The sequence below is a fragment of the Bombina bombina genome, chromosome 1 (assembly GCF_027579735.1).
Source record: "Bombina bombina isolate aBomBom1 chromosome 1, aBomBom1.pri, whole genome shotgun sequence".
NCBI lineage: Eukaryota > Metazoa > Chordata > Amphibia > Anura > Bombinatoridae > Bombina > Bombina bombina.
The window spans coordinates 311564047-311582953 of NC_069499.1; the positions used below are offsets into that span (position 1 = coordinate 311564047).

Here is an 18907-nt window from a genome sequence, read left to right on the forward strand (position 1 = left end):
ACACTTAACCCCTAATCTGCCGAGCGGACCTGAGCGCTACTATAATAAAGTTATTAACCCCTAATCCGCCTCACTAACCCTATCATAAATAGTATTAACCCCTAATCTGCCCTCCCTAACATCGCCGACACCTAACTTCAATTATTAACCCCTAATCTGACGACCGGAGCTCACCGCTATTCTAATAAATGTATTAACCCCTAAAGCTAAGTCTAACCCTAATACTAACACCCCCCTAAATTAAATATAATTTAAATCTAACGAAATTAATTATCTCTTATTAAATAAATTATTCCTATTTAAAGCTAAATACTTACCTGTAAAATTAATCCTAATATAGCTACACTATAAATTATAATTATATTGTAGCTATTTTAGGATTAATATTTATTTTACAGGCAACTTTGTAATTATTTTAACCAGGTACAATAGCTATTAAATACACAAAAATAAAAAAATATTTACAAACATAAGAAAAATATTACAACAATTTTAAACTAATTACACCTACTCTAAGCCCCCTAATAAAATAACAAAGACCCCCAAAATAAAAAAATTCCCTACCCTATTCTAAATTAATAAATTTAAAAGCTCTTTTACCTTACCAGCCCTGAACAGGGCCCTTTGCGGGGCATGCCCCAAGAAATTCAGCTCTTTTGCCTGTAAAAAAATAACATACAATACCCCCCCCCCAACATTACAACCCACCACCCACATACCCCTAATCTAACCCAAACCCCCCTTAAATAAACCTAACACTAAGCCCCTGAAGATCATCCTACCTTGTCTTCACCATACCAGGTTCACCGATCGGTCCAGAAGAGCTCCTCCGATGTCCTGATCCAAGCCCAAGCGGGGGGCTGAAGAGGTCCATGATCCGGCTGAAGTCTTCATCCAAGCGGGCCAGAAGAGGTCTTCCATCCGATTGAAGTCTTCATCCAAGCGGCATCCATCCGGAGCGAAGCGGCAGCATCCTGAAGACCTCCACCGCGGAACATCCATCCTGCCCGACGACTGAACGACGAATGACGGTTCCTTTAAATGACGTCACCCAAGATGGCGTCCCTCGAATTCCGATTGGCTGATAGGATTCTATCAGCCAATCTGAATTAAGGTAGGAATATTCTGATTGGCTGATGGAATCAGCCAATCAGAATCAAGTTCAATCCGATTGGCTGATCCGATCAGCCAATCATATTGAGCTTGCATTCTATTGGCTGTTCCGATCAGCCAATAGAATGCAAGCTCAATCTGATTGGCTGATCGGATCAGCCAATCGGATTGAACTTGATTCTGATTGGCTGATTCCATCAGCCAATCAGAATATTCCTACCTTAATTCCGATTGGCTGATAGAATCCTATCAGCCAATCGGAATTCGAGGGACGCCATCTTGGGTGACGTCATTTAAAGGAACCGTCATTCGTCGGCCAGGATGGATGTTCCGCGGTGGAGGTCTTCAGGATGCTGCCGCTTCGCTCCGGATGGATGCCGCTTGGATGAAGACTTCAAATCGGATGGAAGACCTCTTCTGGCCCGCTTGGATGAAGACTTCAGCCGGATCATGGACCTCTTCAGCCCCCCGCTTGGGCTTGGATCAGGACATCGGAGGAGCTCTTCTGGACCGATCGGTGAACCTGGTATGGTGAAGACAAGGTAGGATGATCTTCAGGGGCTTAGTGTTAGGTTTATTTAAGGGGGGTTTGGGTTAGATTAGGGGTATGTGGGTGGTGGGTTGTAATGTTGGGGGGGGGGTATTGTATGTTTTTTTTTACAGGCAAAAGAGCTGAATTTCTTGGGGCATGCCCCGCAAAGGGCCCTGTTCAGGGCTGGTAAGGTAAAAGAGCTTTTAAATTTATTAATTTAGAATAGGGTAGGGCATTTTTTTATTTTGGGGGTCTTTGTTATTTTATTAGGGGGCTTAGAGTAGGTGTAATTAGTTTAAAATTGTTGTAATATTTTTCTTATGTTTGTAAATATTTTTTTTATTTTTTGTACTTTAGTTAGTTTATGTAATTGTAGTTATTTGTAGAAATTGTATTTAATTTATTTATTGATAGTGTAGTGTTAGGTTTTATTGTAGGTATTTTATTTAATTAATTTATTGATAGGGTAGTGTTAGGTTTAATTATAACTTAGGTTAGGATTTATTTTACAGGTAATTTTGTTATTATTTTAACTAGGTAACTATTAAATAGTTCTTAACTATTTAATAGCTATTGTACCTGGTTAAAATAATTACAAAGTTGCCTGTAAAATAAATATTAATCCTAAAATAGCTACAATATAATTATAATTTATAGTGTAGCTATATTAGGATTAATTTTACAGGTAAGTATTTAGCTTTAAATAGGAATAATTTATTTAATAAGAGTTAATTAATTTCGTTAGATTTAAATTATATTTAAGTTAGGGGGGTGTTAGTGTTAGGGTTAGACTTAGCTTTAGGGGTTAATCCATTTATTATAGTAGCGATGAGCTCCGGTCGTCAGATTAGGGGTTAATAATTGAAGTTAGGTGTCGGCGATGTTAGGGAGGGCAGATTAGGGGTTAATACTATTTATTATAGGGTTAGTGAGGCGGATTAGGGGTTAATAACTATTATAGTAGCGCTCAGGTCCGCTCGGCAGATTAGGGGTTAATAAGTGTAGGCAGGTGTCGGCGACGTTGAGGGGGGCAGATTAGGGGTTAATAAATATAATATAGGGGTCGGCGGTGTTAGGGGCAGCAGATTAGGGGTACATAAGGATAACGTAGGCGGCGGCGCTTTGCGGTCGGCAGATTAGGGGTTAATTATTGTAAGTAGCTTGCGGCGACGTTGTGGGGGGCAGGTTAGGGGTTAATAAATATAATACAGGGGTCGGCGGGGTTAGGGGCAGCAGATTAGGGGTACATAAGTATAACGTAGGTGGCGGTCGGCAGATTAGGGGTTAAAAAAATTTAATCGAGTGGCGGCGATGTGGGGGGACCTCAGTTTAGGGGTACATAGGTAGTTTATGGATGTTAGTGTACTTTAGGGTACAGTAGTTAAGAGCTTTATGAACCGGCGTTAGCCCAGAAAGCTCTTAACTCCTGCTTTTTTCCTGCGGCTGGAGTTTTGTCGTTAGAGCTCTAACGCTCACTTCAGAAACGACTCTAAATACCGGAGTTAGGAAGATCCCATTGAAAAGATAGGATACGCAATTGACGTAAGGGGATCTGCGGTATGGAAAAGTCGCGGCTGAAAAGTGAGCGTTAGACCCTATTTTGAGTGACTCCAAATACCGGCGGTAGCCTAAAACCAGCGTTAGGAGCCTCTAAACGCTGGTTTTCACGGCTAACGCCGAACTCTAAATCTAGGCCCAAGATTTGGATGTTTTGCCACCAACGCTTTATATACACAGACGGATGAGGATCACTGTGTCTTTGCAACCAAGCATGCCGCTCGATGCGGCTGGTATGTGATTACTTGTCTGTGATTATTTTGATGTGCTTACTAAGCATTTATCTGCGGACTGCAAGTGACTTTATATTTGCTGTGGCTCTTGTTCATTGAGAGAAAATATGCACCAATGAGACGTATACACTGTTTATACCTATTTACTGCATAGCAGTGTTTCTGGCAGAGATTGTGCTTTACTAACTTTGCTGCACTAAAAGGAATCTTATTGAAGTTTGCTTTACTGCATGCTATTAACGCTACTGCTTGCACAGGATACTTGGATGGGACTGTGATTCATGAGTTTAATGCACTAACCAACTTGCATGAAAAACTATTGCAAAATGTTTAAATCCCTGCTTTACTACACCTGGCTAACGCATTTGTTTGCATGTATTTAGTGCTTGGCTTTAACATCCCGTGACAATTGTGATTTACAGTCTCTGGACTTGTATGGTGCACCACGATAATAAGTTAATCTTTTGCTGCTAATTGGGGTACCCCTTTTTATGAAGAATTTATGTGTGTGTATGAATGGTTAGTTGAATGCATAAAATTGTATATTTAATTGTTCATTATATATACTCAAATATATTGTTTTTGCACTGAACTTACTGGTCCTGTTTCTATATGTGCTTTGTATCCTAGACTTTGAGATTGCACTTATTTGTGGAATCTTCTTTCTTTTCCTGTTTTTCCAAAAGAGAAAGCCCTGAACTGAAAATGAAATCTTTCTACCATGTTGGATAGCTAGACGAAAGAATTTCCAGCTCCTTAAAGCTATGGAAATATGTAGATAGGCATTATTTAGGTACAGAGAGGCAAAAAAAAAAATCTGATCTGCCAAAAGTTTACATTGTGTATGTCTGAAATTGATGGAAAACACCTGGTTTTCAAACTTGAAAATTCTGGAATAAGTTCCTAAACTACATTCTCCTAGAGCAGTTTATATTGCCTCTAGAACCAGCAGGGACTTTGCTTCTGAATAAAAAAGCGCTTCTTTCAAGATATAGGACTTATGGGACACAAGAAAATTTACTGCTGAAGGAGAGCAAATAACTTTAGAACACAATTTTTTAACACCCAAGTGTCTCTGTTAATGTTTTTCTCAGACACAAGAAAAAAACTTTAGAAGACAACCTCCAACAGTTTGTCTGACATTAGAACTTTTTTTGGTACAGACAATCAATGAGCAGTGTGTGTGCCCCTCGCCGTGTTTAGAAGAAAAAAAAAGTTTCACAATTGAAGAAACAGAGCATCCTTGATATCTGTATGTCCCCTTTATTTCGATAGTACCTTACTGACAATTTTCTCCCCTCCTGTCTCGTCACTCGTTTGTGGTGCAGCGTGTTGTCCGACCTGCTATAGCATCTAACTTTTATTGACAGTGGATTAGTCTGACTGCAGTCTTTTGGTACCGTGTCTTCAATACAGATTCAAACAACTCTTCAATGGGTTGATTAGTGTTAAGCCAATTAACACTAATAAACCCTTTGAGGAGTTGTGTAATATCTGTATTGAAGTTTTTCCAAAGGAAGACACACTGCTCATTGATTATCTACAGTGGATATAAAAAGTCTACACACCCCTGTTAAAATGTCAGGTTTCTGTGGTTTTAAAAGACGCAGAAAAAGCGTTTGACTCTGTAATTTTCAACCATTTAAAAACCTCTCTAACAAAATTTGGGATCCTGGGCAACTTCCCTAAATTTGTGGAAAATTTACATAATCATTCTCAAACGAGATTAATAATAAATGATATTGTCTCATCTCCAATCACAATGGATAGGGGTACGCGTCAGGGGTGCCCTCTCTCCCCTCTCCTTTTCGATATCGCTATCGAACCCTTAGCAATTATGATAAGAAAACATTTAGAAGGTATAAAGATACAAAACTATGAGATAAAAATAGATTAGTAAATCATCGGCATATAAACCTATCTGTCCAATTCAAAATTAAATATACCAAAACTCCTTCAAATAACTGATCATTTTGGCTCCTTTTCGGGATATAAAGTGAATAAATCAAAATTTGAAATACACTGGCTTAGAAGAAATAGTAGCTCTATCTTAGTTACTCCATTTAAAGGGGTTACAGATTCTTTTAAGTATTTAGGGATTCACATACCGATTAGTGTAAAAGATTTATACAAATTTAATATATCCCCTATTCTTTCTACTATCAGGGAGAAACTTAAAACTTGGCAGAATCTGCCTTTATCAGTTTCTGGTCGCTCAGAACTGTTCAAAATGGCTCTCCTTCCCAAGCTTTTGTATATTCTCCAGAACCTACCTCTAACCTTATTGGAAAAAGATGTTCGCTTCTTTAACACCGCAATCAGACAATTTTTATGGCAAGGGAAAAGGTCCAAGATATCTCTCACTAAACTTACTGTGTCAAGGGAATATGGAGGCTTGGCACTGCCAAATATTAGAGCATATAACTTTAGCTTCTTAGCACGCATAGTTGCCGACTGGATCCATACTAAAAATTACATTTTAAATAATGAATTAGAAATAAACATCTGTGCGCCATATCTCCCTGTGGCTTTGATTCACTCTTTACCAAAGGAACTGCCAGCAAATATCAAGAGACTCAAAACTATATCTAACCCCATTAAGGCATGGTGGAAGTTAACCGGATCTCTCTCAGTGTCTAGTAGTGCCTCGAGACATCTTCCCTTGAGAGGGAACCCACGATTCCAAGCAGGTTTAAAATCAGAAGTTTTTGATAGATGGCATAATAATGGCCTGGATAAACTAATTTATATAATAGACAAAGATAGGAATTGTATCAAAACTTTTGAGGAATTAAAAACTGAATTTAATCTACCCAATAAAGACTTCTTCGCTTATCTGCAAATAAGGCACCTCGCTATCGAAATAATTAGAGAACAAGGCTACGGCTGGACATTAGGCAAGCTGGAAAGCTGGCTCGCCTTAGTAAAAACTGGCCTTATGTCTATTTCCCCATGCTATCAAACACTTATTAATGAGAAAGGAGTTCTATTATTAGATAATTTGGCCTTAATATGGAGTAGTAAGAAGTGAATACAGCGCCAACAAGAGGCCAAGGGATAAATATACTCACAGAGAGATAAAAGAAGATTATTTAATGAACCATGTTAAAAAGCATCAGTAATAAAAGACTATATATAAAAAATGTAAAAAGCACATATAAATAAAATTACAAATACAGGAATATCTTACAGAAGCGGCTCAAAGGGCCAAAGCTGATAATTACAATAAAAACAGAGGTAATAACAGGTGATCAGTGTGAGTGGTACACCAGAATAAGAGTGTATACTAATAAAACAGAATAAGCCTAAGTACAACTGTAGCAAGTGCATCAAGCAAAAAACTAATAAACAATAATACAAACAATAGTGTTCAAAATTAGTGTTACAAAAATAGTGTTCCAAAAAATAGAAAAATGCACTGCAGTGCAAAAAAAGGGGGGGGTAGCAAAATAATTGTATAGATACAATCAAATAGTGAGTGAGTGCAAATGGATATAAAAATGCTAGCTACTTAATCCAGTGAGGTTAAGATATAATTAAATAAAATACACAATATGCAATAACATAAAAAATAAAATACACAATATGCAATAACATAAAAAATAAAATATAAAATATAATCCAAAAAAGTGTTCAAAAAGTTGATCAACAAATGTTAGTGAAGAACAAAAATAAGTCAATCAAAACAAAAAAATTGAAAAAATGGGTGATGAAAAGCAAGGTGAAAGTGAGGAAATTGATTCCTTCCAATGTTAGTTACTTTAACAGATCCAAATTCCTGAGTGTGGTTGCTGAAGTAGCTGATTGGATCCTAGCACCTGTCAGCTGCTCCTATGGTATCCTAAAAAGTGTCCCTGTAAAAAAAGAAATTCACAACATAGTGTATCCAATATGAGAATGAAGTAAAGATTAAAGTAATGCTTACCAATATGTCAACGCGTTTCTGCCCTCAAAAAAGGGCCTTTCTCAAGACTAGCTCATTGATACCTCAGAGCAATATTGAACCGAAAAATTTTCAATTATCAATTAATGAAGTTGCTTCTTCTACATTATCGGCCACATGGCGAGAGTCCCACCTTAGGCTCCTTCACAGGACATACTTCACCCCCGAGAAAGGACATAGAATTCATAATCAGCAATTTAATAAATGCCCCAAATGTTCCTACCCAGCGGCCGACTTGATTCATATGTTCTGGTCTTGCCCAAAAATAAGAAATCTCTGGAACAGACTAGAGTTCTGGCTCAAAACTACAATAAAAATTAAGTCACTTTCCTTGTCATTATACCAAATCATATTGTGCCTGAAGCCGGAAGGTAGTTATCAGGATAATGATAAATTAGTAACTCTTTCTATATTAGCTACCAGATACTTGATTTGTAAGAAATGGAAGCTGAGAGCCCTTCCTACAATCCCTGAAGTTAAGAACTATTTAAAAAAGCAATGTGTACTAGAACAGAAGGACACAAACATCAATAAAGAACCAGATATAAGGAATTTCTTCAATAAATGGGCAGCTTTTATAAAAAACATTTCATGAAAGTGAAATTGACTATTTGATCTTCCCATTTAAAAACTCAGAGATAGTTCTTCTAGGTATATGGTAGATGGGGAGAGAGATATGTCAGGGTTTTTTTTTTGTTTTGTTCTGTCTTGTTTTGTTTTGGTTGGTTGGATGGCCGATTATCCTTTTTTTTAAGTTGATCTTACACTAGAACGATTGGTTTTCATGGTGGGTGAGAAAAATGAAGGAAAAAACCCAGCAGAAAATATAATTAACTTTTGCTCTTTGTATTTCTTCGTTATGTTTTACTGATAACGTACATTGCTACAAACTCTGCAGAATATCAAGAGCATTGACAATAACTGCCTTTTTGGCTTATATTTGTTTTGTAAAATAACCTGCCCTGCGCGGCATAAGATATGTTCTTGTTTTCTTTTCTTATATTGAACTGTATATAATGCTGGTTGTAAATAAAGACTTTAAAAAAAAAAAATTGCATGCTCTTTCTGAATTACAAAAGAAAAAAATTGGGTACAGTGTCCCTTTAACTAAGGCCCCAGTTCCAGCTGAAGAAAAACAGCCCCAGAGCATGATGCTGCCACCACCATGCTTCACTGTGGGTATGGTGTTCTTTTGGTGATGTGCAGTGTTGTTTTTGCGCCAAACATATCTTTAGGAATTATGGCCAAAAAGTTCAACCTTGGTTTCATCAGACCATAACACCTTTTCCCACATGCTTTAGGGAGACTTCAGATGCGTTTTTGCAAAATGTAGCCTGGCTTGGATGTTTTTCTTCGTAAGAAAAGGCTTTCGTCTTGCCACTCTACCCCATAGCCCAGACATATGAAGAATATGTGAGATTGTTGTCACATGTACCACACAGCCAGTACTTGCCAGATATTCCTGCAGCTCCTTTAATGTTGCTGTATGCCTCTTGGTAGCCTCCCAGACCAGTTTTCTTCTCGTCTTTTCATCAATTTTGGAGGGACGTCCAGTTCTTGGTAATGTCACTGTTGTGCCATATTTTCTCCACTTGATGATGACTGCCTTCACTGTGTTCCATGGTATATCTAATGCCTTGGAAATTCTTTTGTACTCTTCTCCTGACAAACCTTTTAACAATGAGATCCCTCTGATGCTTTGGAAGCTCTCTGTGGACCATGGCTTTTGCTGTGGGATGCGACTAAGAAAATTTCAGGAAAGACCAACTAGAGCAGCTGAACTGTATTTGGGGTTAATCAAAGGCACTTTAAATTATGGCATGTGTGTGATGACTCTTATTTAACATGATTTTGAATGTGATTGCTTAATTCTGAACACAGCTACATCCCCAGTTATAAGTTATAGGTCTTTTTGTTTTCTTACCTCCACCTAAAAGATTTCAGTTTGTTTTTCAATTGAGTTGTACAGTTTATAGGTCACATTAAAGGTGGAAAAAGTTCTGAAATGATATATCTTTGCCTCATTTTTTTACATCACAGAAACCTGACATTTTAACAGGGGTGTTTAGACTTTTTATATCCACTGTATATTGATTTTCTAGGGTGTGAGCCTTTCCTTTGATAGTGTGTTGCTTAAAGTTGTTTAACTATTTCCTAGCGCAAAGTTCTTGAATCAACACTTCCAAATTAGAATGTTTATGCCTGTCTCTGCTTAGCGTAGAGATCTTTTAGACAAAGGCCTTTCTTTTGAAAAATTTCAGTTTTCTAAAAGAAGGCAGAAAGGAACAGTAGTTCTCTTATGGAGTGACAAGCACATCAACTTTAGCAATAACCTAAAAATCATTGCACAATATACAATGGGAGAAGAAAGCTAAACCCTTTTAACAAAAAATGTTTTGTTTTGTGTTTTATATCTGGTAATTTCCATCCCTTTTGCATCATTTAAAAAAGGAGGATGTACAAGAAACCACAGATTCTGGAGAGCCCAGAACCCCTTCTCTAATCAGCTTATGAATAACTTCATCCTGAACAAATTTCTAGATCATCATATTCTTCATCTTCTGAATAAAAACTGCATCTTACACTTCTAAAATCCGAAGGATTCCCATCTTCCAAACCATACAAAATCTTTTAGATGAGGAACCAAGACCAGTGGTACCAGGACCGTTTTTCTGAAGAAACTGTAGAGCTACTGGTCTCCGACTGCTAGTAAAAAAAAAATAATCCTGGGCCATTAATATATATATCAATGCAGGACCAATTTTAAAAATACAAAATATATTGAATTAGGTGGCACTTTATATACCCTTTTAATGGGAACAAAAGTTATGTGGTTACTCCAATTGGTACAAAATGTATAGGGCTATGAATATGGTGAATATGATAAGAGGTTTAGTTAATAATGCTTGCCTTGTAGTGTGGAGAGTAGACGGGCTCTCTCGAATGTTTTAAAATATCCTTTTCAGGTTTGAGTTGTTATCATCAGTTATTTGTAGAGCGATAACAGATTCTGCAGCACTATAAACATAGGTATGATATGCAAAGTACCATTTATAGGGAACAAGTGGGAAAGGGCCCTTCCAAGAGTTGCACTGTTGTAAATAAGCTCTCATGAAGGTGATCTACAAAACCGCTGGGCTCGTAGGCTTACATGCTAAGGAGGTAAAAGGCTATGACAAAGGAGAGGAAGAGATGTAAGAAAAGGCTAGCGTACATTGCATGCACGAGTTAGACAGTGGTACTTTGAAAAGTAATTGACTATTTATGTTTGAAGCTTTTGTAATTTATATACTTCATATATGAGTGTTTTTTAATTTTTACAGACTTGAGAATGGAGTGTTCTATCGGCATTTCTATAAAGGGAGGTAACTCATAATCTAGCATACAGTCGATCCTATGAACTGACAATTTTACTGAAGAGCAGAAAAAACTCAGTGTCTTAAGATCAGGGTGCCAAAACATAGAACACATTTGCACATATCATGAAGAGAGAAAAAAAAAATAAGAGAAATATTTTCACATTTATGGAAAACCTTGTTCTAATTGTTACAAAGTCCACAAAAAAGTGCAAAGAAATCCCTTTGTGAGATAAGCCTTGTAGCAGCTACTAACTGCTCTCAGTTTAGCCTGGTTCCAGGTAAAGCTGTGTGCCCTAAGTGCTTACAAAAAGTACTAAATGTTCAGAAAAATCTGTCTGATAATTAATTCAAACAACCAGTAGATTCTTTTAAACCTGAGTGTGTTTTAATAGAAGCTGATAATGAAGCCTGTTTAACATTGCTCATGGCAAAGGTCCATGTTATAGTGTAGGTCAGTGTTTCCAGTCCTCAGGACCCTTAAAAGGCCACATATTAATTATATCTTAACTAGAGCACAGGTGAAATAATCAGTTTACCCATCAGCTGATCAGTTCACCTGTGCTTTAGATAAGATATAATAAATATGTGGCCTGTTAAGGGTCCTGAGGACTGGAGTTGGGAAACACTGGTGTAGGTGGTACGGTAAAGCGGTTGGTGGCAAATGCAAGTTTTTAGGGTACCATAACCAATCACATTGTAACCCCTTTAGAAATGTAGGATTATTGTAGTGGCAGGGTATCTGTGAGTAACATTACATAAACTACAGATGTATCATAGAATCTAATATTTCATTTTTAGCTAAAACCTAATTTGATGTGTATTGGTCTCATAACAGACCAGCCCCAACCACCCCTTTTCCTGATTACAATACTTCAGCTGGGAACAAAAAAAGATTACATGGATCTGATAATCAACCAAGCCAACATACATCATAGGGTTTGGAGACAAGAGTCTGTGAGTAAATCAGATAAACATCACTAAAGCTAGGAATATAGTAATTAGCACAGACCTGTTAATTGCCCCTGAATCATAGGGCATCTGAACTCGTTACATACAGACATGGGAAACTAGATCTCAGATAAAGAAATTATGCCTAAATTTTATGTAGTTTAAGATACGAATATATATATATATATATATATATATATATATATACACATACACATACACATACACAGGTAGCCCTCAGTTTACGCCAGGGTTAGGTTCCAGGAGGAATGGTTGTAAATCAAAACCGTTGTAAATTGAAACCCAGTTTATAATGTAAGTCAATGGGAAGTGAGGGAGTTAGGTTCCAGGCCCCTCTCAAAATTGTCATAAGTAACACCTAATACTTATTTTTAAAGCTTTGAAATGAAGACTTTAAATGGTAAACAGCACTGTAAACCAAATAAAATAAATTGTATCATCATCAAACTAAGTTTAATGAACAAAAACGTTTTTTTACTTGCATTTTTCTGCAAACAGTTCTCTGCATTGAGTCTGCAGCTAAGGGAAGTGGCTGCTAGATCTTGTTCCTTTAAAAACGTCTCCATTGCTCAGGACTGGTTATACACTGATTAATTTCAGCCTACCTGTGTTTAATATCACACAACAGACTGTATCATCATCAAACTAAGTTTAATGAACAAAAACGGTTTTTACATGTATGTATATATATATATATATATATATATATATATATATATATATATATATATATATATATATATAAATAAAAGAACACATGAATCTGGGAGATTGTCTATGCCTAAGAAGGGTAATATGGGAAGGTGAAAACCTAAGAATCCAGATTTCCACATGTCATAATCTATGTATTTTTAAAAACATGAAAGTCTTAAAGGGACAGTTCACCCAAAAAATTTCTCCCCTTTAAATTATTCCCAATGATCCTTTTAACCTGCTAGAGTGTATTAAATTGGTTACAAGTAGCTCCTTTACTCCTATTTCAGCATTTGAAATAGCTAATTTAGCCTGTGGTATCACCACCTACACTGAACAAATTAATACTGAAGTATAGGCTATTGAATAGCCTAAGTATACACAGCCAGCAGAAGAGATTACACTCTCAGTGGGATGCAGGGTAGTTAAGTAATAAAATGATCATTTTCCATTGTTCTCTCTATGTATTGAGCTTTGGTGCTCCAGACAAATAAAAGATAAGGAAGCAAGTCTGTTTACACAAACTTAGAACATAATGAGATCTGATATCACCTTTAAGTTCAACCCATTGTAATAGGCTGTGGTTTCAAAGCACAAAATCAGCTACTTCATATACACAAATAAGCATGAAAATGGAATTTCTCAAATATTTTATACTCTGCAGTTGGTATAACAAGTCATTTAAAATACATTAATGGAAAAACAATTTTACAGTGTACTGTCCCTTTAAGGATCCGAAGTTTGGACAGATCATATATATAGTTTTCAAACATTAAATATGTGCCTCAGATTATTAAATAATAGGTACGAATAAATGGATATGAAATAGTCTGTTCGTATAATATTAAATGTGAATGTATGCTAAATGAAAAATATAAATAACAGCATCATATGTTTTTATACACTAAGCAAAAGATATACAGATATGAAATATTTATATGGGATAGTAATAAATATGAATCCACATCAGATTGCTGATCTCAAGGTATGTATGTGATATTAAGATGATAGCTGAGATATTAATTAGATCCATGCTAAAAGGATTAAAATAGTTTTAAATACCCATATATTTTAAATGTATAAGAATTACTTTGTATTATGAGAAATATATCATATCTAGTCTTGAAATGCTCAGGATGAGTGGTATGACGTGGTCCAATACACATGGCACATGTGACTTATTAATACAAGAAAATATAATACATTGTAAAAATATATATGAATCTATATTAAACTGTAGCAGCAATATTTGATGGTAAAACTGCATTTCTGGTTGTTTGCTGCCCCCTAGGGGATTAAAAATGGTATGACAGCCAAATGAATTGACTATTAGAACACAAATAACCAATCAATGCTCAGCTCCGTTAGGGCCAATCATAGACAGCTCCGTTAGGGCCAATGGAAAGACAAGCTCTGAGGGCCTATCAAAATTCTGTGGGAGTGATTAAAGAAAAGGAGGAGGGATTCTTTATTTTTGGAATAAAGGCCCATACACCTCACTGCTAGAGAGGACAGACTAAAAAGAAGCATTAACTTTTGGAGAGGAAAATACATAGGCTTTGGTGCCAAATATATTCTCTGCCATTTTTGGGGACATTTTCTTGAACAAAGAAAGATTAACAATTCTTGTGGTCTGTACCTTTGCACATTGTGAGTGAACCCTCCAGAGATGACCCACAAGAAACTCTGGAAGTTGAAAAATTGATCTGGTTATTTGGGTAAAGTATAAGAAATTGTATATTTAATATTTTAATCAAAGACATTCATTATTGCTACAGTCTAATTGAAGCTGGTAAACTTAAAAAACACAATTGGTATTTTAACCTTATGTTCATAATCCTGTGTAGTTTAAAACTAGTATTTTGTATGCTAAGTAATTTATTTGCTAGGTAAAGATCCTTTGTGTTGCATATTTCTAAGGCAGGCCTATTATTTTAAGTAATCTCTTTGGTGTGCATTAAGTTATTTGCAACTATATACATTTTAGAACTTGCCTTAATTGTAGCTAATAAGAATTTATTTCAGCTCAGATAAATTGGCTGTTTGCATTAATATAGATATAGATTATAGTGAATAAGGTAATTTGTAAAGGTATATTTTTCATGATCTTTGTATAGACTATTGTAACAGTTTAAGCTTGTATAGTTTGATTCATAATCTGGTTCCTATAAATATAATTCAATGTGTTTATAACTAACTAATATAAAGAATTTAGGAATAAAATATGGATTTTAATTGTTTCGTATATGCATTTTATTGTGGGTTTGTTTTAAAGAATAATTACTAAATAAATTGTATTATAACCCGGCCATATTAAAAGAATTACCTTTTTCTACCGTTCTACAGAAACCATAGAGAAAGCTGAGAAATTCCTTCAGCCTTTATTTGTCAAATCCATTGCAATTGAGCAAACTAGAATATTCCATAGTTTTGTACCAGTAGACAGTTTTAGATTTTAAGTTTGGCAGACATTGAAATCCTTGGACTTCAAAAAAACACAGTGCCCTTCACCAATGAACTGCTCCCTGTTTTACCAAAGACAAAAAATGATTGTGTTGTGTGTACAAATGGTGGCTGGGCCTTGTATCCGAAAGTTGCTGCCTTTGAGTTGGACCAAGAGTTCAACAAAAAATTCTTCCACCCCTATGGCCCAGGAACTTTCTTCATGCTGTCAACAAAATACAATGCTTTACGGAAACCAGGGCACATCCTCAGAACTCTCTCTCAGTAGAGCTCACATCAACTACAGGGCAAACACATAACATCAGTGCAGAAATGAGTCTCAGCTGTTCTGCAAGAAATCTGGTTCTTTAGTTTAAACAGGTTTTAAACATTACTTAAAAAAAACAAGATTTAATACTACTAAATTATAATGAATAAACCATTTGTGTTGATTCACATTTTGTCATATTCTAAGCCCAATAAAACTACTGTGCCCCTTAGTTTTTTTAAACTGGTCCCACATTTACATTTTTTTTTTTAAAACACTGAAGGGCTGAGAGCAACAAACTGATTTTTCTTCCACACATACTATCCATGGGAAAGTACCCAAGGAAAAAAATCAAGTTGCCACTGAATTTTGAAGGCCTACAAATGTAGAAAATGGAGGTTTGTTTAGTCATATTTAGACAGCCATAGAGTTACAAAGGCTCAACAAATCACAAGAACAAAGTAATGAGCTTTCCAAAGACACCTTGAGGAGTTGTATAGCCCTTCTAGAACAAAACAAAAATTATGTGCAACCCAAAAATGCCCTGAAATGGTGATTTTATGCTACCCTTGCAACAAGAAATTACCTATACCTCAGGAGAACATTTTTTATTTTTATTTTTTTTTAAATCTACAAAATTTTGTTCAAGAAGGGTGATAGAAAGCACAATCCAATTTTCAGAAAACTCAAAAATGGTGAGGCAATTTAGAAAAAAAAAAGTGGCATTTGTATATAGATATACGGAGAAAAACCCAAATATTATGAGTCAGGGGTAAAATTCTAGGAGCCAGTGGCTCCCTGGCCCCTGGTTTTGTCAAGCCCTGACAAATACTATAAAAATAAAAAAATAAAAAAAGGGACTCATATACAATCAATAAATCACTCTATACAGCACAACTGCTTGCAGAATCCATTAATTGGAATTATCAAATAATAAAGAGACATTTTTAAATAGGCAGCATGAGTAGTTGGTAGGCATGTGTAATGGCCGAGGTCTGTGGCATTCAGCTTTTTTCTACACTGGATATATGCATACAAAAAAGGGTAAGACACAAATATCTGTATACTATAAAACAACTTTACTTTGCCCATTTTCCTGTAATTTAAGTCTGAAAATCATTTATTTTCCAGTCCTGAAAACTGAGAAAGCACATAGTTGACGTCATTACGCCTAAACCTTACTACATATTTAACATTAATTTGCAGATTATGTTTTATGTTTTTTTCCGGAGCCAAACATTGGCGATTTCGTTAGTACAATGAGAATGACTACTACAAATAGGAAAAGGAGTTGGTAAAGTTGGACCATGGAGGGGGGGGGGGGGGGGACATGGTGGCAAACAAATCAATCTGCTATGCCAGACTATAAGAAAGATGCAGAAAAAAAATGTAATAACATAGTCCTTAGTTTGCCTTTAGCCCTAAACCCAATATAGCCTAAGCCTTTTTCCTCTTTTGGTCAGTTTGGCATAGTTTTGTAGTTAATGTTTTATTAAATGTCTAACAAAACGTAGGCATAATAAATGCAATCATTACTTAAAGGGACACAAAACACAATTGGGTTTGTGTCCCTTTAAATATATACAGAATATGTAGTTTATGCAAAACGATACAATCAGCAATATGGGTTGTCAAGCTCCAATTCTGCTCAACACCCTCAGCAAATGGTTGGGACACACCATGATTAAAATGACTCTATTTGTATGCATACAATTCAAGAGTACAACTCCTTTTTTTTTTTTAAAAAAAAAAAAAAAAAAACACAATTTGTTACAATGAGCCAATACTTAAACACAGCAACTTATCGTACAGTATTATTAAAGAGCCATAATAGTGGAAAATGGCATGCTCTAATTCATAAGAGAATGTCATTTTAAGACTATCGGCACTGTACTACTGTGTATTTAACCCCCGAAAAGCAAACCAATCAGCAACGATAGACGCACTACTAAGATGTGTAACTAGCAGTGCTTTGCGGGTCCTGAGCAGTACTTCTACTGTGCCTTTAAGCCTTTTGCTGGGTCAATAATCTTAAAATGACAAGCTCTAACTACTTAGAGCATTTAATTTTTCCAAACATTATGGCCATTTAAAGTGCTAAATATAGAAATTAATGAATAATACACATTAAAAGACAATTTTTTTTATTTATTTTTTTAAAAGTGGGTGATTTTTAAAAAATACACCCTTTTAAGAAAGACTTAAAGGGACATAAAAACCCAAAATGTATCTTTCATGGGTCAGATAGAGCATACAATTTTAAACAACTTTCCAATTCAGTTCTTTTATCTAATTTGTTTCATTTGCTTGGTATCCTTTGTTGAAAAGTATGCCTAGGTAGGCTCGGGAGCTAGATTGCTGATTGGTGGCTGCAAATATATGGCTCTTGTGATTGCCTTACCAATGTGTTCAACTAGCTCCCAGTAGTGCATTGCTGGTTTTTCAAGAAAGGTTAAAAAAGAATGAAGCAAAATTGATAATAGAAGTGAATTGGAAAGTGGTTTACAAATGTATGCTCTATCTGAACCACAAAATAAAATGTTGGGTTTCATGACACTTTAAGATATGCAGATATAAAAAAAAAAAAAAGTAGGGGAAATAGTAAATCAAACACTAAGGAAGAAAATTAAAAGAAACTGCCATAGTGAAGGCCACTAGAAAAGGAAGCAAAATATATTTTGTGAACTATAACCATGGATATTTTCCAATAAATATGACTTTGTATATATTTTACTACCTCTCAAAAACAAAATCAGAACACAGCCAACCACACACCTTTTACCTTCATATAAAGAGCCACGTTTTACATTGGGAGGAATTGGACGTTTATGTGTCAAAAGGGCTTTAAGTCGTCTGTCCTATAATCAATTCCTTTGGATAGCTGGAGGAGGTGGTACCAATGGCAACATGAAGAGTGTCATACTCTGGCTGTAATATGGAGGAGGAAAAAACATTTAAAAAAAAAAACAATTAAATTATCTAAAGGAAGTATATAATAAACTTAAATTTGACGTTTGCCAACTGTAACATTGAGCAGTGGAGAGACTGACAAATATGAAAAGATAAAGCGTAGAGAAAAATATATAAGGGGCTCAGATGCATAAAGTAAGGACAAAAAGAAAAGTACATTAGATTGGGGTCGTTAGAAAATGAATGGCCAAAAGCAAAGCAAAACTAAACAAAACCAATATAAAGTGTAATATACACATATTTGGGACAGTGAAAGTAGGGCAAGGCTACACTAAACATTAAGCTACTTAGATGATCATGATAGAGAACAGTGTTTTGTCTGAGAAACTATAAACAAAGACTGTGAAAGCAGAAGGGCAAATGCAACATATGAATCTCAGGGGAAAAGAGTTAAAGGTGGGTACTCTAAACTAGATGATGATCCGGTGTAAGGAGCTTTGCTAAGTGTTGGAGGTAGGGGTTAGAGCATGGATCAGCAGCCTTTGGTACCCAGATGTTTTGGAACTACATATCCCATGATGAAGTGACACTCTTAAGGCTGTCTCAGCATCATGGGAAATGTAGTTCCAAAACATCTGGGGCCCAAGATTGCTGACTCCTGGGTTAGAGGAAATAACAGATAACATAAGTGACAGTATGAAAAACAAGTGGAATAATAGCCTGAGAAAAAGAGGGAGATATAACACAGTCAGAGAAGTAAACTGGATCAAATAACTACATCCCAAAAAGGATAACAGGAGTGGCTGAGACTTTTTTGGGTAAGATGGCAGAAGACATGGTGCTGGCTTTTCTATGCATAGACAGAGAAATCACAAAAAGATGGTTGTC

The 18907-nt window shown here is 35.8% G+C and overlaps 1 protein-coding gene across 1 annotated transcript in view; it reads right to left on the reverse strand.

The window, feature by feature from the left end:
* PTPN4 (protein tyrosine phosphatase non-receptor type 4) overlaps positions 1 to 18907 on the reverse strand; it is a gene marked incomplete in the record, with an annotated part of 1345721 nt that overhangs the window by 1325368 nt on the left and 1446 nt on the right. Inside the window, 1 exon segment of the mRNA XM_053698088.1 lies at positions 17885 to 18037. Coding sequence (XP_053554063.1) covers positions 17885 to 17897 — 13 coding nt within the window.